Genomic DNA, 18,889 nt, shown 5'->3' with positions numbered 1-18,889 from the left:
AATCACTGGAATCGCACATTAGCTCAAAGTCTTTATTCCAGTCTGGTGCAATCATCACAGGTGCAGTAGTGAGCTTGTCCTTCAGTGTCTGAAATGTTGCTGAACATTCTTCATCAAACTTGAAGGCCACATCTTTATTCAGCAGGTTGCTTAGAGGTCTGGCAATCTTCGAGAAATCCTTGATGAACCTCCTGTAGAATCCTGCATGCCCTAAGAAACTTCTGACACCTTTAATATTCAATGGTGGTGGCAGCTTCTCTATAACGTCTATCTTTGCCCGGTCAACCTCAATCCCTCTAGCTGAGATCTTGTGGCCCAGGACTATGCCCTCTCGAACCATAAAATGACACTTCTCCCAGTTCAGCACTAAGTTAGTCTCTACGCACCTCTGAAGTACCATCTCTAGGTTCCTCAAACAACTGTCAAATGAGGGTCCAAAAACCGAGAATTCATCCATGAATACCTCAATGCTTTTCTCCACCATGTCTGAAAAAATGGCCAGCATGCACCTCTGAAATGTGGCTGGTGCATTACATAACCCGAATGGCATCCTTTTGTAAGCAAAGACACCAAAAAGGCATGTGAAGGTCGTCTTCTCTTGGTCTCTAGGGTCCACCGCAATCTGATTATATCCCGAGTATCCATCCAAGAAACAATAGTACACCTGCCCTGCAAGTCTCTCCAGCATCTGATCCATGAAAGGTAGAGGGAAGTGGTCCTTTCGGGTGGCCTCGTTCAGCTTGCGATAATCGATGCACATTCGCCAGCCAGTGACAGTTCGTGTTGGTATCAAGTCATTCTTCTCATTCCGTACTACTGTCATTTCACCTTTCTTGGGAACCACCTGTACTGGGCTTACCCAAGCGCTATCAAAGATGGGATATATGAGCCCAGCCTCCAAGAGCTTGAGTACCTCCTTTCTGACCTCTTCCTTCATTGTTGGATTTAACCGCCTCTGGGGTTGTCGGACTGGCTTGTAATCCTCTTCCATCATTATTCTGTGCATGCAATAAGCAGGGCTAATTCCCTTAAGATCCGATATATGCCATCCAATAGCTTCCCTGTGTTTCTTGAGGATATCTACTAACCTGTTTTCTTCCTCTGTTGTGAGTGCATTGCTGATTACTACAGGCTTATCTTCCTCCAAGAACACATACTTTAGATGATCGGGCAATATCTTCAACTCTATCTTCTTCTTCTCAGACGGAACTTTCTCTTCTAGCGTCTCAAATTTGGCTTCTCCCTCAGGAATACTGTCTTGTCGATCCAAGTCTTCCAAGCAAGCCTTCAGATCTTTCTCCTCTTCACTGGTTAGACAGTCCAAAGCGTTTACCATTGCTTTATCCATTGAAGACTGTGGTGTCTTGAGAATACTGACATCTTCTTTATCAATCTCTTCTACTCTGAAAGACTTCCAACCTTCCTATGGATACTTCATTGCTTTGAAGAGGTCGAAGGTGGTCTTCTGATTGTCAATACTCAACTCCAAGTTCCCATTTCCCATATCCACCACACAGTTGGCAGTCAGCATGAATGGTTTGCCTAAGATGAGGGGAATGTCTGTGTCTTCTTCAATATCCATTATGACAAAGTCCACCGGAAAAGTAAAGTGGCGTACCTTGACTAGGACATCTTCTACCACCCCGTACGGCCTTGTAATCGAGCGGTCTGCTAGCTGAAGCGTCATCTTGGTAGGATTTATCTTCAGATTCCCAATTCTTTTACACATTGACAAGGGCATCAGATTGATACTTGCTCCTAAGTCAATGAGGGCCTTGCTCATCGTCTCCTTCCATATGGTGCACGGGATGGTAACACTTCCGAGGTCCTTAAACTTCTTGGGTAGCTTCCTCTGTATTATAGCGCTGCAGTTACCCCCTACCACAATGTTCTCATCGTCAATGTACTTCCCCTTCTTGGTGAGGATGTCCTTCATAAATTTGGAGTAGAGGGGCATCTGCTGTAAGGCTTCCCCGAATGGCATAGTGATCTCCAGCCCTTTGAATATTTCCAAGAAACGCTTGAAGTAGCGTTCCTTGTTCTTCTTGGTGGGTACCACAGGATATGGGAGATCTTGTGGTAGGGCTGGTGGTTCTTCTTTCCTGGCTTCTCGTGCTTTCTGGCTCTTGGTTGTAGGTGGTGATGCCACCTTCTCTTCTTCTTCTGTCCTTTCTTCTGGTGTCTCTATCCTGTCTTCCTCTGACCGATCTTCTTCTTCAACCTTACCTTCCTCCTGTGCTTTCTTCTGCCCTCGGGTCAGCACGGCCTTGCATTCTTCCTTTGGGTTCTTCTCCATGTTAGCCCCGAAAGTTCTAGTGGACCGTTCGGCTTTGTCTTGTGCCAATTGGCCCATTTGAACTTCCAGATTCTGAATGGCTGCATCCGTGCTCTTTTGATGGGATCGTGTTTCCTGGATGAATTACAGCAACAATTTTCTATATTGGTGGGCTTTTCTTGCTGATTAGGACCCTGGCTGGGATGCTGGTATGGCGGTTGGTATGGTTGTTGGTTCCTTTGCTCCTTGTACTGGTTTCCCTGATACCTCCACCCTGAACCTTGCGTGAAGTTTCTTCCTTGATTGAATCCCGGTGGTCCGTGATTGAATCCTGCTCCCCCTGGGTGGAATCCGGATGAGTTCCCCTGGTTGTAACCCTGGAATCCGTGATTTGGTATGCCCATATAGTTTACCTCTCGAGAGGTATCCTGTTGGCTTACACATTGTCCAGGCTCATGGGTTCCTCCGCATGTGGGGCATCCTTCTACCTGCAAAACAGAAGAATGGGAAGAACCTACCACTTGTAATTGTTGAGGTAATTTGCTGAGGGTTTCGGTAAGGGCTTCTATCTGCCTCGTCAATAGCTTGTTCTGTGCCAATGTCGCGTCCTGCGTGCCAAGTTCCAAAAGGCTTCTTTTTGTGGGCATATAGCTACGATCACGAAGGATTGCTTGATCACCGTGAAAACGGTCTAGTGCTTCGCTAAGGGACTCATCCGGGAATTGATGGAAAGAAGAAATCTCCATTTTCCCTTCGGCGGTCTTTGACTCTGGGAAGTACTTCTTTAAGAACTTTTCCACTACTTCTTCCCAGGTTCTTAAGCTGTTGCCTTTGAAAGAGTGCAACCATCGTTTTGTCTCTCTTGCTAGAGAAAAGGAGAAAAGGTTAAGGTGTACCGCATCTTCTGGGACTCCAGCGATTTTTACGGTGTTGCATATTTCTATGTACGAGGCAAGGTGAGTATATGGATCTTCGCTTGGAAGACCATGGAAGAGGTTCCCTTGGATTAGCTGAATAAGGGAATGCGGGTAGGAAATATTGGCGGCTTGTACCTCCGGTCTTGCAATACTCGTGAAGAACTGAGGAGTGGCGGTATTGGAGAAGTCCTCTAGGGTGACTCTTCGTGCCGGTTCCCCATCCATTTCAGCGTGATGTGGAGAAAGAGGAGGTGAGGTGTAACTGCTTCCTTCTGTGTCTTGTTCCCTTCTTCTTCTTGCAGCGTTGTTACGCCGACAAGTAGCTTCAATTTCTAAGTTGATAGGGACAACGTCTCCAGATGCAGTCCTAAGTCGCATAAAAACAAAAAGGCACTACCCGTGCAATTATGGAAGAAAGAAAGAATAGAAGTAAAGAGAGAAAATACTAATAAAATAAGCCAAGAAAAGAAGAGTTGGGCTTATAAACTGATATAGTATGGTAATTAAGTGCGAAAATAAAATCCCCGGCAACGGCGCCAAAAACTTGTTGGGACTTTGGCAAGTGTACCAAATCGCTCTTAAGTAGTAAAGCTCGGAAGTCCGAGTATCGTTTCCGCAGGGACTTTATTGCACTTTATTAAATACTTCTCAATTTGTAAGTATGAGTGAAAATAATAAAGACAGGAATAAATACAGAAATAAATGGTGATTACCAAATCAAATAGTTTAAAAAGGAAAGACAATTAATAAGAAATGCCAAGACCGGACAAACCCAATTGGCCTACGATGCATGTAAATATGATATTCATTACCAATGCACTGGGATTAGTTCTACCCACATCTGTTAATTACTTGCCCCTGATGCCTCAAGTTGACAAGCCTATTTTAACTACCTATCTCCCAAATGCCTTTGCGAAGATTCAATAATTAAAATGCATTAAGGTTAAGTTCTAGATGTTGCGTAAATGCATGGGCAGTGAGTTATCATTTTATGCCTAGCAATGCTAACCCAAGGATTCTTTTCTTAAGAAGTTCTGTTAGTTGTTACCCTTTCCCAAGTGTATAACCCCTAAAACTAATGCATGCATTAATTCTTAAATCCTTATTAGGAAATACCCTCTCCCGAGCGAATAAAACCCAAAAGAAATTTAAGAACAAATGCAAGATAACAAGAAAAGAATTAGAACAGAAAAACCTGGAATAAATTCCCTTTGCATTGATAATTCTTGAAGCACACCGTACATCGTTGGCTTTTTAGGCCTGCCAGACCCTAGTTAGGGGATTAGCCACTCATGGCCATTGAGGGCTTACAACTGGGGGTGAAAGAAAGAATGGGGATAAAAACAAAGAATAGAAAGAAGGGAGAGCTCAGGCTTGAAGTGCTGAGAACAGTGCTTTGAGACGAGGTGATGATTCCTTGGGACTGACTCTCTATTTATAGTTGCTGAAGTGGGCTTTTGGGCCTTCATAGTCGCACTCAGCGCGACACCTCGCGCTTAGCGTGTTCAGATCGCGCGCTCAACGCGCCCTGCAGGCTTAGCCTGTGCTTCTGTTGGATCGCGCGCTGGGCGCCTAGCTGGGCTTAGCGCGCGTAACGGTTTCTGCTCCTTCGTGCTTAACGCCACGCTTAGCGCCTGCATTTGGTTGCTCGCTTAGCGCCTGACGCGCACTTAGCGCCATTGTTGGGCTGGGCCTGCTTCAGAATTTCTTCTTTCTCTTCATTTCTGTTGCCCTTTTTGCTTATTGTAACCTCATTTTTCGTATCTGTAACCAAAAATTCAATTTAATTAATTTTTCAACTTTTAATTATAAATAACTGCTAAATAATTAATTTTAAGCCAAAATTTGACTATTTAACTACTATTAATTCACAATTATTTAGCAGTTATCATAAGACACTATTAGAAGTAGTGGGTTGATCTATCTGTTCAGGATTAGAGGACTAAATAGAAACAAATTAAGGTAAGTCGGACTAAACAACAAAATGAGGTAAGTCTATCTGAATAGGATTTGAGGGATAAACATAATCAAAAGCAGACTAAGATGAGGAAGAATAATTTCCAACAAAGATTTATGTGTGAAATGGGGACACAAGGGGCTGATTAGTAGCAATGATAAGAATGAAGGGAAAATTTAAAATGAGTAGGGGATGAAGAAAGCTAACTAAGAGAATGAGGGGACTCAAATAAGTCAGTATGGAAACTTTGACTCATTAAAAAGAACATCTTTAGAAGTGTAAATTCTACTAGAAGGAGACATACAATTATATCCCTTATAAGAGGTAGAATATTCCAAGAAAAGACACTCTTGAGATCTAAAATCCAATTTGTGATTATTGTAGAGTCTAAGTAAAGGAAAACAAACACAACCAAAGGTTTTTAGAAATGTATAGTTAGGAAATTGTTTTGAAAAGCACATGGTAGGGTACTAAAAATTTTAAGGATGCTATAGGAAGTTTGTTTATTAAACAAACAATAATGGCAAAGGCAAAATACCAAACTTTAGTGGTAAGGAAGCATGATGCAACAAGGTGAGACCAAGTTCCATAATATGTCTATGTTTTCTCTCAACAACACCATTTTAATGATGGGTGTGAAGGCAAATAAGTCTTTGTTTAATGCCACAATTGGCCAAAAAGGTGTTAAGGGTTGAAATTCCCCTCCCCAGTAAGTTTGGAGGTTTTCGATTTTAGAGATGAAAAGTAACTCTACCATTGCTTTAAATTTTTGAAAAATAATAAAAGTTTCAGCTTTACTTCTAAGTAAATAAATCCAAGTAAACCTGGAAAAGGCATCAACAAAAGTGATATAATAAAGAAAACCATTAATGGAAGTAATATGAGATGGTCCCCAAATATCACAATAGACTAACTCTAAGGGAGATGAAGGAAGTCTACGAGGCTTTCCTACAGCACATGCAGAGCAGAAATCAACTATATTTTTATTAGAAATAAGTATTTTACAATGTTGTAAGAAAAATTTTAAAACATGATGATTTGGATGACCAAGTCTATCGTGCCAAAGATTATTGGTCCTATTACATGGATATGGATTTTTCAATCTTATTACATGGATTTGCAATGGAGTTTGTAGAACTGGAACAAGAAGTTGAACCAGATGAAGGATGTTGAAACTAAATGTTAGAGAAACTGTAGAGACCATTAGGACTAACAATGCCTTGAAGTAATACCTCATTGGTAACCTAGGATTTCACAACACAATAATAATGAAATTCAAATAAAGCTCCATTGTCCCTAGCAAATTGACTAACACTAATGAGATTTTTAGTTACGCAAGGCATGTAAAAAATGATTAAGAGACAAAGACACTTTGGAATTGTACAAAAGGTTTTATTTGGTGAATTTTCTGAGATTCTCCAGTAACATGAAAAGAAGTACCTAAATCAGGAATCCAGTTAGCAAAACTTGAGTTTGGTTAAGAATGAGCATTAGTTAACATAGCACTAGGAGTAGATTGATTGCTAGTGCTTGTAGACTTATAGTTATTGTTCACCATTTTGCTGCCCAGAATTAGGGTTACTTTGCCCATAACCAAAATTGAAATTTTTTTTAGACTAACTTGCATAGTTATGACAAGTAGGATTATGAAGCATCAAAGTTAAATTTGGTTGATAGTGTTGGTCATAGCGATAATTACAAACTGAGGCAACATGACCATAATTTAGGCATACTTGACACTGAAAGTTAGCAAACCGACCACAACCTCATTCGTCGCCATTGGTGCCACCACTTCAACCACCACTATGGTTGCAAAAGCAACCACCATGTCTAAAACCACCATGAAAATTGGAAAAATCCTTAGGATCTGATTGCAAAAAAGACTTGTTTGGCACCGTGTAGCCATCAGATCCATGAGATGAGAATGATTTTTTGTGAGCTTGCATGTAGTTAATCGAAGGAGAGTCAGAGAGTGGTTGTTTGTTGAACTTGTTTAGATGAGCTTCATGAGCTAAAAGTATAACTTTGACCTCCACAATTGGTAGAGGTTTGAACTTGCTTCCTATGATCGAGATAACCAAGTGATAATCAAATGAAAAACCTTTGAGGATCAAGTCAACATGCTCCTAAAGCATGATGGGACTTCCAACCGAGACAAGAGAGTCAAAGATTGCTTTGATTTGCATAAAAAATCTCTCAACAATCTTTCTCCAAGCTTCATAGCTTGCAATTCCGTGTGTAATTGCCGCACCATAGCTCGTGTTTGCTTATGAAAGTAATCGTGAATCCTCTCCCAAACTTCATATGAGTGAACAGATCCTATAATGTGAGATAGAATCAATGTTGAAATTTTCGATTGAAGCCATGTGAGGAGAACCTGATCTTGTTGCTCCCAAGCTTCTTATGTAGGATTCTTGATCCCAACTGCACGATCCGATTCAAAGAGAAATCACGATGGAATTTGGGATTTGCAACAAAAAGTTAAAGTTGATGAGATTTGATAGCATGTTCAACCTATTGGCACCATAGTAGAAAGGTCGAATCATCGAGTTTGTGAGAAATCAAACTACGAAAGGAATAAGAAATGAGAAACGAGTTGTGTTGAGCAGCCACTATTGATCTAACTGAGCTCTATATACCATAACAGAATTCTAAAGAGAGGAAATTAGATAAAAATGAAAAAAAAAAAGAGAATATGAAAATAGTATTAGTCACTAAAATGAGGGTTAAAATTTGGTATTTATACACTAAACTCTTAGTTATGACAGTTGTCAACAACTATTATTAACTTACTCACTAACTCAACAAACTAGCATACTAGTATTTAACTTGAGTAAACTACCCAAGAGTGCAGTTGAATAACTGCTACTCTCTTACAATACTCTAATATTGTCTATCCTCTTTTACGTCGGAAAGGCAGAACCCATAACATTGTTATGCCATTATTGTCCCAAGAAACAACCAATAATTTAGTGATTTAGTCAAACTTTATATGCATTGATTTTAGGAGTAGGAGGAGAAATAACTTCTAGTTTTTTAGATGTAAAATATATAAAGGTATTCTTGTAGATGTAAAAAAAAGGCTTTCTTTTTCTCTTTTCCATTCAAATTGGATCCATGACTATAATGCATTAGGGTCTATCTGACGTCACTTATCCAAAAACACTTTTAAGAGAAGAAAATTAGAACAATTTTGTCTCTAATTTTTTTTTTTATGTTTTCCTAAAATTAAAATATGTCATAGTTTGGCTTGAGCTAGGTTTGGATTAATCGAACCTAGAACCTAGTTCAAAGTTAAATAATGGTATATTTTAATTTTGTAGTGACTAAAAACATACAAAAAATTGTAGGGGCTAAAAATGAACATTTCAGTTTTATAGGGATGAAAAAATATTTATTAATAATTTTTATTGGTTAATTAAAATTAATTAATCCCACTCTATGATGCATAGATAGATACGTGTATTGGATACGATACATATCCGATAGGGAGATCTTATTATTTTAAAAATATATAGGTTATGATACATGTAAGATACATATTTAAAAATATATAAAAATTCATAAAACATGATAATTGCTAAAAAATATATATAATTGTAATTCTGCAAGTCTAAATTAAAAACATGTTTCTTTAACATTACTAAAAATAAAATTATAAATCATTGTCATCATAAATTACTTTCTATTATTTACATATATAGGAATAGTACTATCAATCTCATTTCTTTCTTCAAATCATTCACAAAGTGAACAATTTTCATTTTTGGTTCGTTAAGGGAAAGTGTTTTTATATTATACATGCTTAGAGTATCTACACTATATAGTTGAATATATGGGTTCCTTATCTGAATTTCGTGGGTCTTACAATTCCACATAGATTTAAACACTTTACACAAAAATTTACTCAAATGCTGAAGTTATTAGAATGAGTATTTAACTTAATTTAGCGGGTCCTGTAAGGTTTGAAAAATATGTTATTTATAGTATAAATTTGTTAAGGAACGATGCTTATATAAGTAACATTATGTCATCTCCTTCAATGGGAAAAAAAGTTAAACAACATTGCTTAAAGTTAAGCAACTCATATAAGCACTTCCATGAGAGATGCTCCACCACATGTTTCTTAATGGAAAAAAAAATTAAACAATGTTGCTTAAAGTTCAGTACATGTTTCTTGTAGTTGTATTGGACTTTCATAGATTGTCTTAAAAGCTTGGATACTTCACCAATTAGTGTATTGATGGAGTATCCAAAGAGTATTGGTATTAGATACGTGAAACAAACTGAATATTAGTGCTTCATAGATTTGGATACTTCACCTATACTTATCGACAAAGTACTGATTTCGGATATGGATACATGAACAAATTGAAGCATTGGTGCTTCATACCCACTAACCACATTTTTGGGGTGAATTTGGTCATAGGTCTTCTCAAGTGAGAAGTGCAACATGATTTAAGACTAGAACAGCTAAGGAGTGAAGGGTGAGAAGTGGAAGAGAGAAGAGGATAAATTTATTAATGGACTATTATCATTTAACTAACAAAAAAATGATTACAAATATAAAATTGAAAATTTTTGCCCTTTCAAAAAAAATTATATATTTTTTTATAATTTTTTTTATATATTATTTGTTTGTGTTAAATTAAAATATATCATTATTTGAGTTTGAGTTAAGTTTGGTTAACTCAAATCTAGTTGAGTTAAACTATGACATATTTTAATTTTAAGAGGACTAAAAGTATATAAAAAATTCAGAGACTAAAATATTTGTTTTTTTTTATTCTATAAAAATGAAAAATATATTTTAGTAATATAATAATAATGATAATTTCATATAAAAAATAGTGATTATAATAACAACCCGATTAATTTTGACAGCCATGCAAAAGGCATTGGTTGGTGGTGACATGTTCTTAACTTAAAATAATTTTAAACTTACAAAAAAATTAAAATTAAATTAACTGCTAATCTTACTCTATATGAATCAAAATATATTTTACCACCAAACTGAAAACTTATTAATTAGCATGTTCCTCGGGAGACGGTGGTGGAACCTACCTATATCTATCACGTGAGGTGGGGCCTACGATGATCCATCGACAAGTAACGGATATTTAAAAATTCAGCTTGTTTTGGCCTAGCGCCAGTGGATATACTCAGCTTAGGGCTGTCCTTGTGCTGTTATTGAAAGTACTTGAAGTCAAAGTAAATTAACATTCAAGACTAAGCTAAAAAAAAAACAAAATAGTTGCATTCAACACTAAGCTACAAAATACTAGTAGTTGTTTCCTTTTTGTTTATTCTGAGTATTTGGAGGTTTTAAATGCTAATCTAAATTCTAAACTCACACTTGTTCTTTGTTATCGTATATAAATAAATAAAAATTATGTTGATTTCAAATATAATTAATTTAAATTAATCTTATCTTGTTTAATAAAATTATTTTTAAAATATTTTTCATTTAATCAAGAATTTATTTTCAATGATTCTATTTAAAAATAATTTTTAAATAAGACTGCAACCCACTTTTTAAATTAATATAAATTAAAAAATCATATTTAAAAAAAAAAATTGGTGCGTTCGATAGGAGAAAAAATAGGAAAAAATAGAGAAAAAAAGACTTACAAAATATTTTCTTCTATTAGATTGAAAAAAAAAGAAAAAAATGAAAGGATAAAAAATATAAGTTTTTTCTTTTTTTTTAATTTAATTTTTTTTAATTTTTTTTTTCTTATTTTTCTTCCGTCTAACCAAACAGACCATAAATCAAGATTTGATTGGAACAGTCAAATCAAAATGAAGTGACCCACCCACCGCGCCGAGTCGCCGACAGAATTTTATTTTATTTAGGCTACTAAAATCTGATCCTCAATTTCCTCGTTCCTCCTTGTGAAAGCGATGACCTACAAAACTCAAGAGGAAGCATATACAATACGACACGAGTCACTTTGGTAAGACTAAATATCATTTAATTAGCAAAGTAAATAAAGTTATCGAATAAATTATAAAATTATAAAAATAATACATGTAATCTTACACTTAAATGAGTATTTATTGATTTTTTTAATGACCAAATTAAATATGTTTCGTTGAATAACTAAATTAGACGTTTTTTTTTTCACTTTAAGTGAATTGAATCTTACAGAGTATGCTTAGAAATTTAATTAGCACTTGCAAATGTCATTACATTGCCGGTGAACATCAAATTCATATTCATGTAGGATATGATTTATTTCTTAGCAGCTAACCAAATTTTGTTTACTCTTATAAATATTTAATAGTCGATATTTTTCATATTTTGAATAATTTTTAGGTTTAATTATTAGTTTAATCCTTAAATTATTTAAAATACATAAATTTGATTCTTAAATGTGTAAACTCTTCAATTAGGTCCTCTAATTTTTTAAAATATCCCAATTAATTTCTTTTCCTCAAATTAACATTAATACTTTCTGTTAAGATACAAATTTGAACGATATCATTTATAACCAATGACAATTAAAAATTGTTATTATACTTTTTATTATTTTAAAATAAAACATAACAACAATCTTCAGTGAACCTATTGCAAACTCAAAGATCAACCCATAAAATGGTTTGGAATTGAAAGAGAAGAGGGTCTAGCATGACAATGAAGGAGTTTGAAGAGGAAGGTGGTGTAAACCCAATCATCATTGGGTACGGTGGTCATCATGCACTTATCGTCAATCTCCAAGCAAAGTTTGACAATGTCTTCTCCTTCTCGATTGTCATTTCCTCTATCGTCGGAAGAGAGTATCAGAGTCAATTTTCTACAACGATAATAGAATCCTCTTTGACAACAACCTTAATCTTTGCTCTTTTCACTTCTTCAGGTGGAGAAGGCGGACGCGGTTACTTGTGGCCGTTGGATTTGATCTTGTGAGAAACCATGAGATACAATATCGATAGTGGAGAGTGGAATTCAAGGTCAAGGATAATTAAGTAAGATTTCCCAAAATTGATAATTTTTAACAAGTTTCAACTAATTATAGAAAGAGTATTAAAAAAAGAGTGTCAAATAGTGAGACACTAGCATTCCTCATAATAAATTAATACTTAGAACAATTTGTCGAAAATTTAAACAAAAAATCATAATATTTCTAATTAACACATACTACTTTTGTCTCCTGCACTAACTTTTAGATAAAGATATCAAATTAAGAAAGGTTTTGGTAATTCAACATGATACTGGTTAAAAAATTAAAAGAAAAAAGTTTTATTAAAAATTATATAAAAGCATATTTTAAATCATATAAAAATGTATTTTTGGGGATTCCTGTAGAGTACTGAATAGTATTTGTCCAAGTAAAGTTCTCTTTTAAATATGTTTTAATTGACAAATTATTTGCCAACAAATTGTATCCTAAACACGTTAGGCGATCCCATTAAGAATCTTCTGCTACTTTGACTAATTATTGTTCGACAACACTTCAACACGATCGAATTTGTTACATAAACAAAACATGATATGCATAACCAATATTTAGGTTATTTTACTTAAAGTATATTTCTTATAACTTCATATAGTTTTTTTTAAAAAAATATTTGTCGTAATTTATAGTTAGCAAAATTATAATGGTAATCCTCTACATTTAATTTAGATTTTAATTTAATCTTCTATATTTTTGTGATTCAATTTAATCCTTCAAATTTAATTTGGATTTTAGCTTTGCTGCTCTATTTTTTTTTTTTTTGTAAGTTTAGTCTTCAAAACTTTTTTGTTTGACTAAGTTCTCCCCGAATTTTACTCCGTCTTTGAAACTTTATTGATTCAGAGAACTTTCCGCGTTTAACATTGATGTGAGATTCCGATAAAAATGATTAACAATGACAGAAAGAAATAGTGGTTGGACATTTGATCCCAAGATAATGATTTTACAATAGTGTACCTTTTTTTTTATCATCATTTCAATGTTTCAAAATATTCAATATTCGAAATTTATTAATAATGAATTTTTATTGAAAAAATTGATTAACCTTTAACATGTGTGACATAATGAAAGATAATATTATTTGTTAAGCATATGTTTGAGAATTGAATCCAAATATGTACATAAAAAAAACATATGGTATGAAATATTGGTATTTTAAATGAATTTTAGTATCTTAACTTTAAGATCCTTTCTATAGAGTAGAAAGAAAAAAAAAAGAGTGAATTAAGATGAAAAATTAAATTAAATTAAAATCTAAAAGCAGTGAATTTCATTGCCTGCTCATTCTTTTTTTTTTTTTTTCTCTCTCTCTCTTCTTCTCCGGACGAACATAAGAGATTAATTAGTCTTTGGAGAGCCAACGGTATACAACATGAATTAATTGCAATATAAATATTATGATGTCAGGATCAAATTGCAAAGACCGCTACTATGACTCCCTCCACAACGACCGCTAAGCGTGGAAGGGAGGCAGAAAAGGCATCGCAAATTCCGCTCCCAAAAATATCTTTTGGTTGGACTTTATCGTTGCAAAATACCCTGCAACGCAACCTATTGTTACTTACCCTGTCGTGCCCTACCCAAAAATATGATAAGCACGGTTACTATTAATTAGAAGGAAGTTTGTTACAGCCACTCAATAGCTGGTTCCTTAATTATAAGGACAGGTTGGTTTGGTCTCTGACTTGGACAGCCTTAAACCAAACCTTTTCCTTTTGTTTGTGTGGTGCTCTTTTACTCACACATAAGTGCCCGTCCCTCCTGTATTGGCAAAAGATTTTTATATTGTTCATTTGATAATATATACTTTTGATTTTATTTTTTTCTACCATAGAGTACTATTTATCCTATTGAACTGTCTCTTTCCTATATAAACTTATCTTCAAAAACTAGTTTCTCATAAAAAAAAAAAGTCATAGACACAAAGATATACACATATAGGGAGAGGCTGAAGGAGGGGCATCAGATCCCTACTTTGTATAAATGGGGTTGTCTTTCTAAACAACCCCATCACATCATTAAGAGGGGGGGATCGATCCTTGATTTGTGAATTTGCTTGCATTAGCAAGATCATATATATTCATTCATATACACAATTACATATCAAGATCACATTTTTTTTGGTGTTCTTGATCTCATAAACAACATGGAGGGTCAGAACAAGAAGTACATCTCATCTGAGGAGCTGAAGGAGCACAACAAGTCAGGGGATTTGTGGATTTCAATCCAAGGGAAGGTTTACAATGTTTCAGATTGGGCAAAGGACCACCCTGGTGGAGAGGTTCCCTTGTTGAACCTTGCAGGCCAGGATGTGACTGATGCATTCATAGCATACCATCCAGGCTCAGCATGGAAGTATCTTGATCCCTTCTTCACAGGGTACCACCTGAGGGATTTCAAGGTCTCAGAGGTGTCAAAAGATTACAGAAAGCTTGTGTCTGAGTTTGCCAAAGTGGGCCTTTTTGAGAAGAAGGAACATGTCACTCTTTACACACTGTCCTCTGTTGCTGTCATGTTTTCAATTGTTGTTTATGGTGTCATAGGGTGCAATAGTGTGTGGGCTCATCTGGGTGCTGCCCTCTTGCTGGGCTTGCTTTGGATGCAAAGCACCTATGTGGGTCATGACTCTGGCCACTATGAGGTCATGTCAAGCCCTGGCTACAACAAATTGGCACAAATCCTCTGTGGGAACTGCATGACTGGGATAAGCATTGCTTGGTGGAAGTGGACTCACAATGCTCACCACATCTCCTGCAACAGCCTTGACTATGATCCTGATCTCCAGCACATCCCGGTCTTCGCTGTGTCGACGCGCTTCTTCAACTCAATCAAGTCATGTTTCTATGGAAGGAAATTGGTGTTTGATTCCTTGTCAAGGTTTCTCATCAGTTACCAGCACTGGACATTCTACCCAGTTTTGTGCTTTGCAAGGGTCAATTTGTACCTCCAGACTTTGTTGCTGTTGTTCTCTAGGAGAAAAGTGCCAGATAGAGCCTTCAACATAATGGGGATCCTAGTGTTTTGGATTTGGTTCCCTCTATTGATCTCTTCCCTGCCAAATTGGGGAGAAAGGGTCATGTTTGTTTTGGCCAGTTTTGCTGTTTGCTCCATCCAACACCTTCAATTTTGTTTGAACCATTTCGCAGCAGATGTGTATGAGGGCCCACCAAATGGCAATGACTGGTTTGAGAAGCAAACTGGTGGCACATTGGACATCTCTTGCTCTACATGGATGGATTGGTTCTTTGGCGGCTTGCAATTCCAACTTGAGCACCATTTGTTCCCTAGGCTCCCAAGGGCACAATTGAGGAAAATCTCACCTTTGGTGATTGACCTTTGCAAGAAGCACAATTTGCCTTATAGGAGTTTGACATTTGTTGAGGCCAATCTTTGGACTCTTAAGACCCTTAGGACTGCTGCTCTCCAGGCCAGGAATCTCAGTAACCCTTCTTCCCAGAATTTGTTGTGGGAAGCTTTTAACACTCATGGTTGATTTGGATTTGTGAAAAGATTGATGATCATCAATCAAAGTTTCTCTCTTTTCCACCCTTTTGAAAGACTATTAATTAATTATCAACATCTTGTCAATTTATTAGATCTCACATTTCTTAATTGGGCATTGAATTTTTAATCTCCCTTTTCTTGGGTATGGAATAAAATGATGATCACAGCTTGTTATGCAAAATTCAGATCAGGTTCAGAGGTTACAATCTGGTGGGTTCGGCAAGAATCTCTTACTTGGAGGAGCGCAACTTGGATGATTTGTTTTTTTGGTACTAATTGCGTTGCTTATTTTATATTTTTATGATATTTTCTATTCTTTTTTGGTGAAGAATTTTTATGTTGTAAACCAAACCTATGTAGAACAATTATTTTCATTTAGGTGTGCAACTTCGTGCTGAGTTTACTACGAAGCTGGGTCCACCCGTAGTTGCTTCCACGTGAAAATTTCGTACATAATAATAATTCAAAATTCCCTGCGTAAATTATGTGATGTAAAGTGGTAAATTGTGGGCATAACGTTTTTCCTTCTGTTTGAAACATGTTTAACTTTTAGGAAATAATTGATTTATATTTAAAAGTTTTCTTCTCTTATCCAATATACATATAATTAAGAAAAATATATAAAAATTCATAATTTAATTAAATTAATTTTGTTCAAATCATTTAAACAAATTGACGTAGGTAAAATGATAGACATGGTAAGAAAACATGTATCTTTGTCTACCCATCTAAATTCGTTCCGACTTTAACGAGTAATACCTGAGTTGACTCGGGTTCAAGTTTTCCTTAATAACCAAAAGTCGGGTATGGATATGAGATTACTATATTCGCCCCGAGTCCGAACTCGGCACTTGTCCCGTCATTTAAAATTTTTAGAATTTTTGCATAATTTAATCAAAAGACCTAAAATTTTTATTACTAATTAATTTTATTTTAGAACTTTTGCATAATTTAACATTTTTTTCTTAACGATTTTTGTAGACACATGTGATATAATAAATTTATTGATATATAAGTAGTTAAAAATAAATGTTTAACAATCAATTTATTTTTCCTAAAATCAAATTTTTAATATTTTCTTTACAAAAAAAATTATTCTTCTAATTTGAATCGGGTATGAGACGAGGTCGGAGATATTTGATACCCAACGGATACGGGGATGGGATAATAAAATTTAACCCGTGAGGTACCGCTACGGGTGTGAGGTCATGTTGGGGAGTTGGAGTCGGGGATTGAGGACACAATACCCGTCCCCGCCCCGCCCCATTGCCATGTCTAGTAAAAGGGTCACATTCACTTCACTATTATCAAATAAAACTTATTAAAAACATATCCGGCTCAAAACAAGACCGTTCAAGTTTACAAAAGAACTCAAGTTAAACAGCAAAGCAAACAAAAAAGTAAAATAGCATGTTTGGAACATCATGCAATTAAAACAGAAACTCATGTCCCAGTGTCACATCCTATCAGAACATTATGTCCTAGTGTCCTCTGGTAGGAGGTTCTTTAAAGTCATCTACCTAGTTATCTGCTTCCACGAACACAAGGATCAAGATCATTACAGGATCCAAACACAAACAGCACACGAGAAGTGAGTTATAATTTTTCTAAATAAAATACAGATAAAAAAAATACATTATAAAAATGTTTATAACATAGCTCAACTTAATATAATCCACGTAACTTGATCACTTTACTTTATTATTTAAAATTCATTTTTCAATCACCAATCATATTTCACATGAATCACACACTCGATTCAAGACGTAACAACACTTACCAATTTCATAATAAATAATTCACATGCGTTAAGCTACTATTATACTAAGACTCAAGTCTATATACAATGTGGTACCATGTCAGTGAAAAATAACACTAGGGCACTTAGGAGTACATAACAATACACGCCACACAATGGATATGTCAAGTCACTCTCACTAAGTAAAATCATAAGGTGACCAATCAGATCACTCTATTTTGCGAGAATGCTCCAACCATATGGGATCAACATAAACTTAAAAGAGCACTCAAACCGAGTGTATTTACCCCCAAGGTCTAGAATCTGAAAAATCCGTTAGGGCATCACCTTCCTGATTCAGGTTCAACCCCTAAAATAATTTTTGCACGCAGACACTGCTCATGAATTATACAATACACACGACCTCACACTTGTTTTCAAACACGTTTAACACATTGTGCTACAATTTAATACTTCAGATTCCTAACTTGAAACCCTACGCTTTCCTTTTAATATCTCATGCATAAACATTTTTCTCAAGATAAACACCAGTCGCATTATTGTGTAATTCACAACTCATAACACAAACATTTTCACATCAAGTATTATTCACATACTTATCCACAACCATATCCAATGTCTACAATTTAACATCTTACAATGTCACAATCCATCATCACATGTTCACGTGTATCCCACATATTAACACATGTTCAACTTGCCACTTATACTCAACGTCAATCACAATTTCATAATCCCAAAACGATATGTCATTACGTCTTATGTTTATTTATGCATCTACATAACATTTATAATAATATTCATAAGTTACAACATACACATGTACATCAAATGTAACCATAATATTCTCAAACTCCAACACTTGAATAATTTTCAGAATCATACTATAACAACACCACAATATTATTTACATCAAATATATATATATATATATATATATATATATATATATATATATATATATATATATATAATTAGCGCACATCACACTAGATCATGAATTTCAAGTAAGCTTTCAATGCACCAATTCTAAGTAATTATATGAACACTTTACCATACATACATACATGTAACTAACATAAAACAAGGCATATGACTAAACAATTCAAATATATAAAAAGTAGAAAGCAAATCTACTAAACTCAAATATATATATAAAAAATTATCATAAGTAAATATTTATATAGTAACTAAAGGTGCCATTGAAAATATATTTCCAAACTAACATGCATAATATGATATTATTAACATGAGTTAATCTCAAATATTTTTAAAACACACACGCATATATGTGTGTGTATATATATATATATAATAAATGTACATGAATTCATATATATTATCTAAGAATACACCACATAATCTACTAGGAATCTTTGATCAATTTCAATTATAATATTAACTTCAAACTAAAAAAAACCAAAAAAGAAAGAAAAGGGAAAAATACAAAATCAATATCTCACTCCCAATTATGGTAAATATCTCCTTACTTAATCTCATCTATTCACGCTAATTAGA

At 35.0% G+C, this 18,889-nt stretch overlaps 2 protein-coding genes across 2 annotated transcripts; one reads left to right on the top strand and one right to left on the bottom strand.

Moving 5' to 3' along the window:
- Positions 1-1,423: 1,423 nt before the first annotated feature.
- LOC114396993 lies at positions 1,424-6,977 on the bottom strand. Its single transcript, XM_028359139.1, has 3 exons — positions 6,883-6,977; positions 2,424-3,559; positions 1,424-2,334 (listed from the first exon to the last, which is right to left on the bottom strand). The coding sequence occupies exons 1-3, from the start codon at positions 6,975-6,977 to the stop codon at positions 1,424-1,426; spliced, it is 2,142 nt and encodes a 713-aa protein (XP_028214940.1).
- A 7,010-nt stretch (positions 6,978-13,987) lies between these two features.
- On the top strand, positions 13,988-16,094 carry LOC114396457 (delta(8)-fatty-acid desaturase 2-like). The gene has a single exon (XM_028358439.1). It carries the CDS (start codon positions 14,255-14,257, stop codon positions 15,599-15,601), a length of 1,347 nt encoding a protein of 448 aa, XP_028214240.1. The 5' UTR covers positions 13,988-14,254; the 3' UTR covers positions 15,602-16,094.
- The last annotated feature ends 2,795 nt before the right edge of the window (positions 16,095-18,889 follow it).

The sequence above is a fragment of the Glycine soja genome, chromosome 18, assembly GCF_004193775.1.
Source record: "Glycine soja cultivar W05 chromosome 18, ASM419377v2, whole genome shotgun sequence".
NCBI lineage: Eukaryota > Viridiplantae > Streptophyta > Magnoliopsida > Fabales > Fabaceae > Glycine > Glycine soja.
Note: the sequence above shows the minus strand (reverse complement) of the source record. Positions and strands in the feature narration are given on the sequence as shown.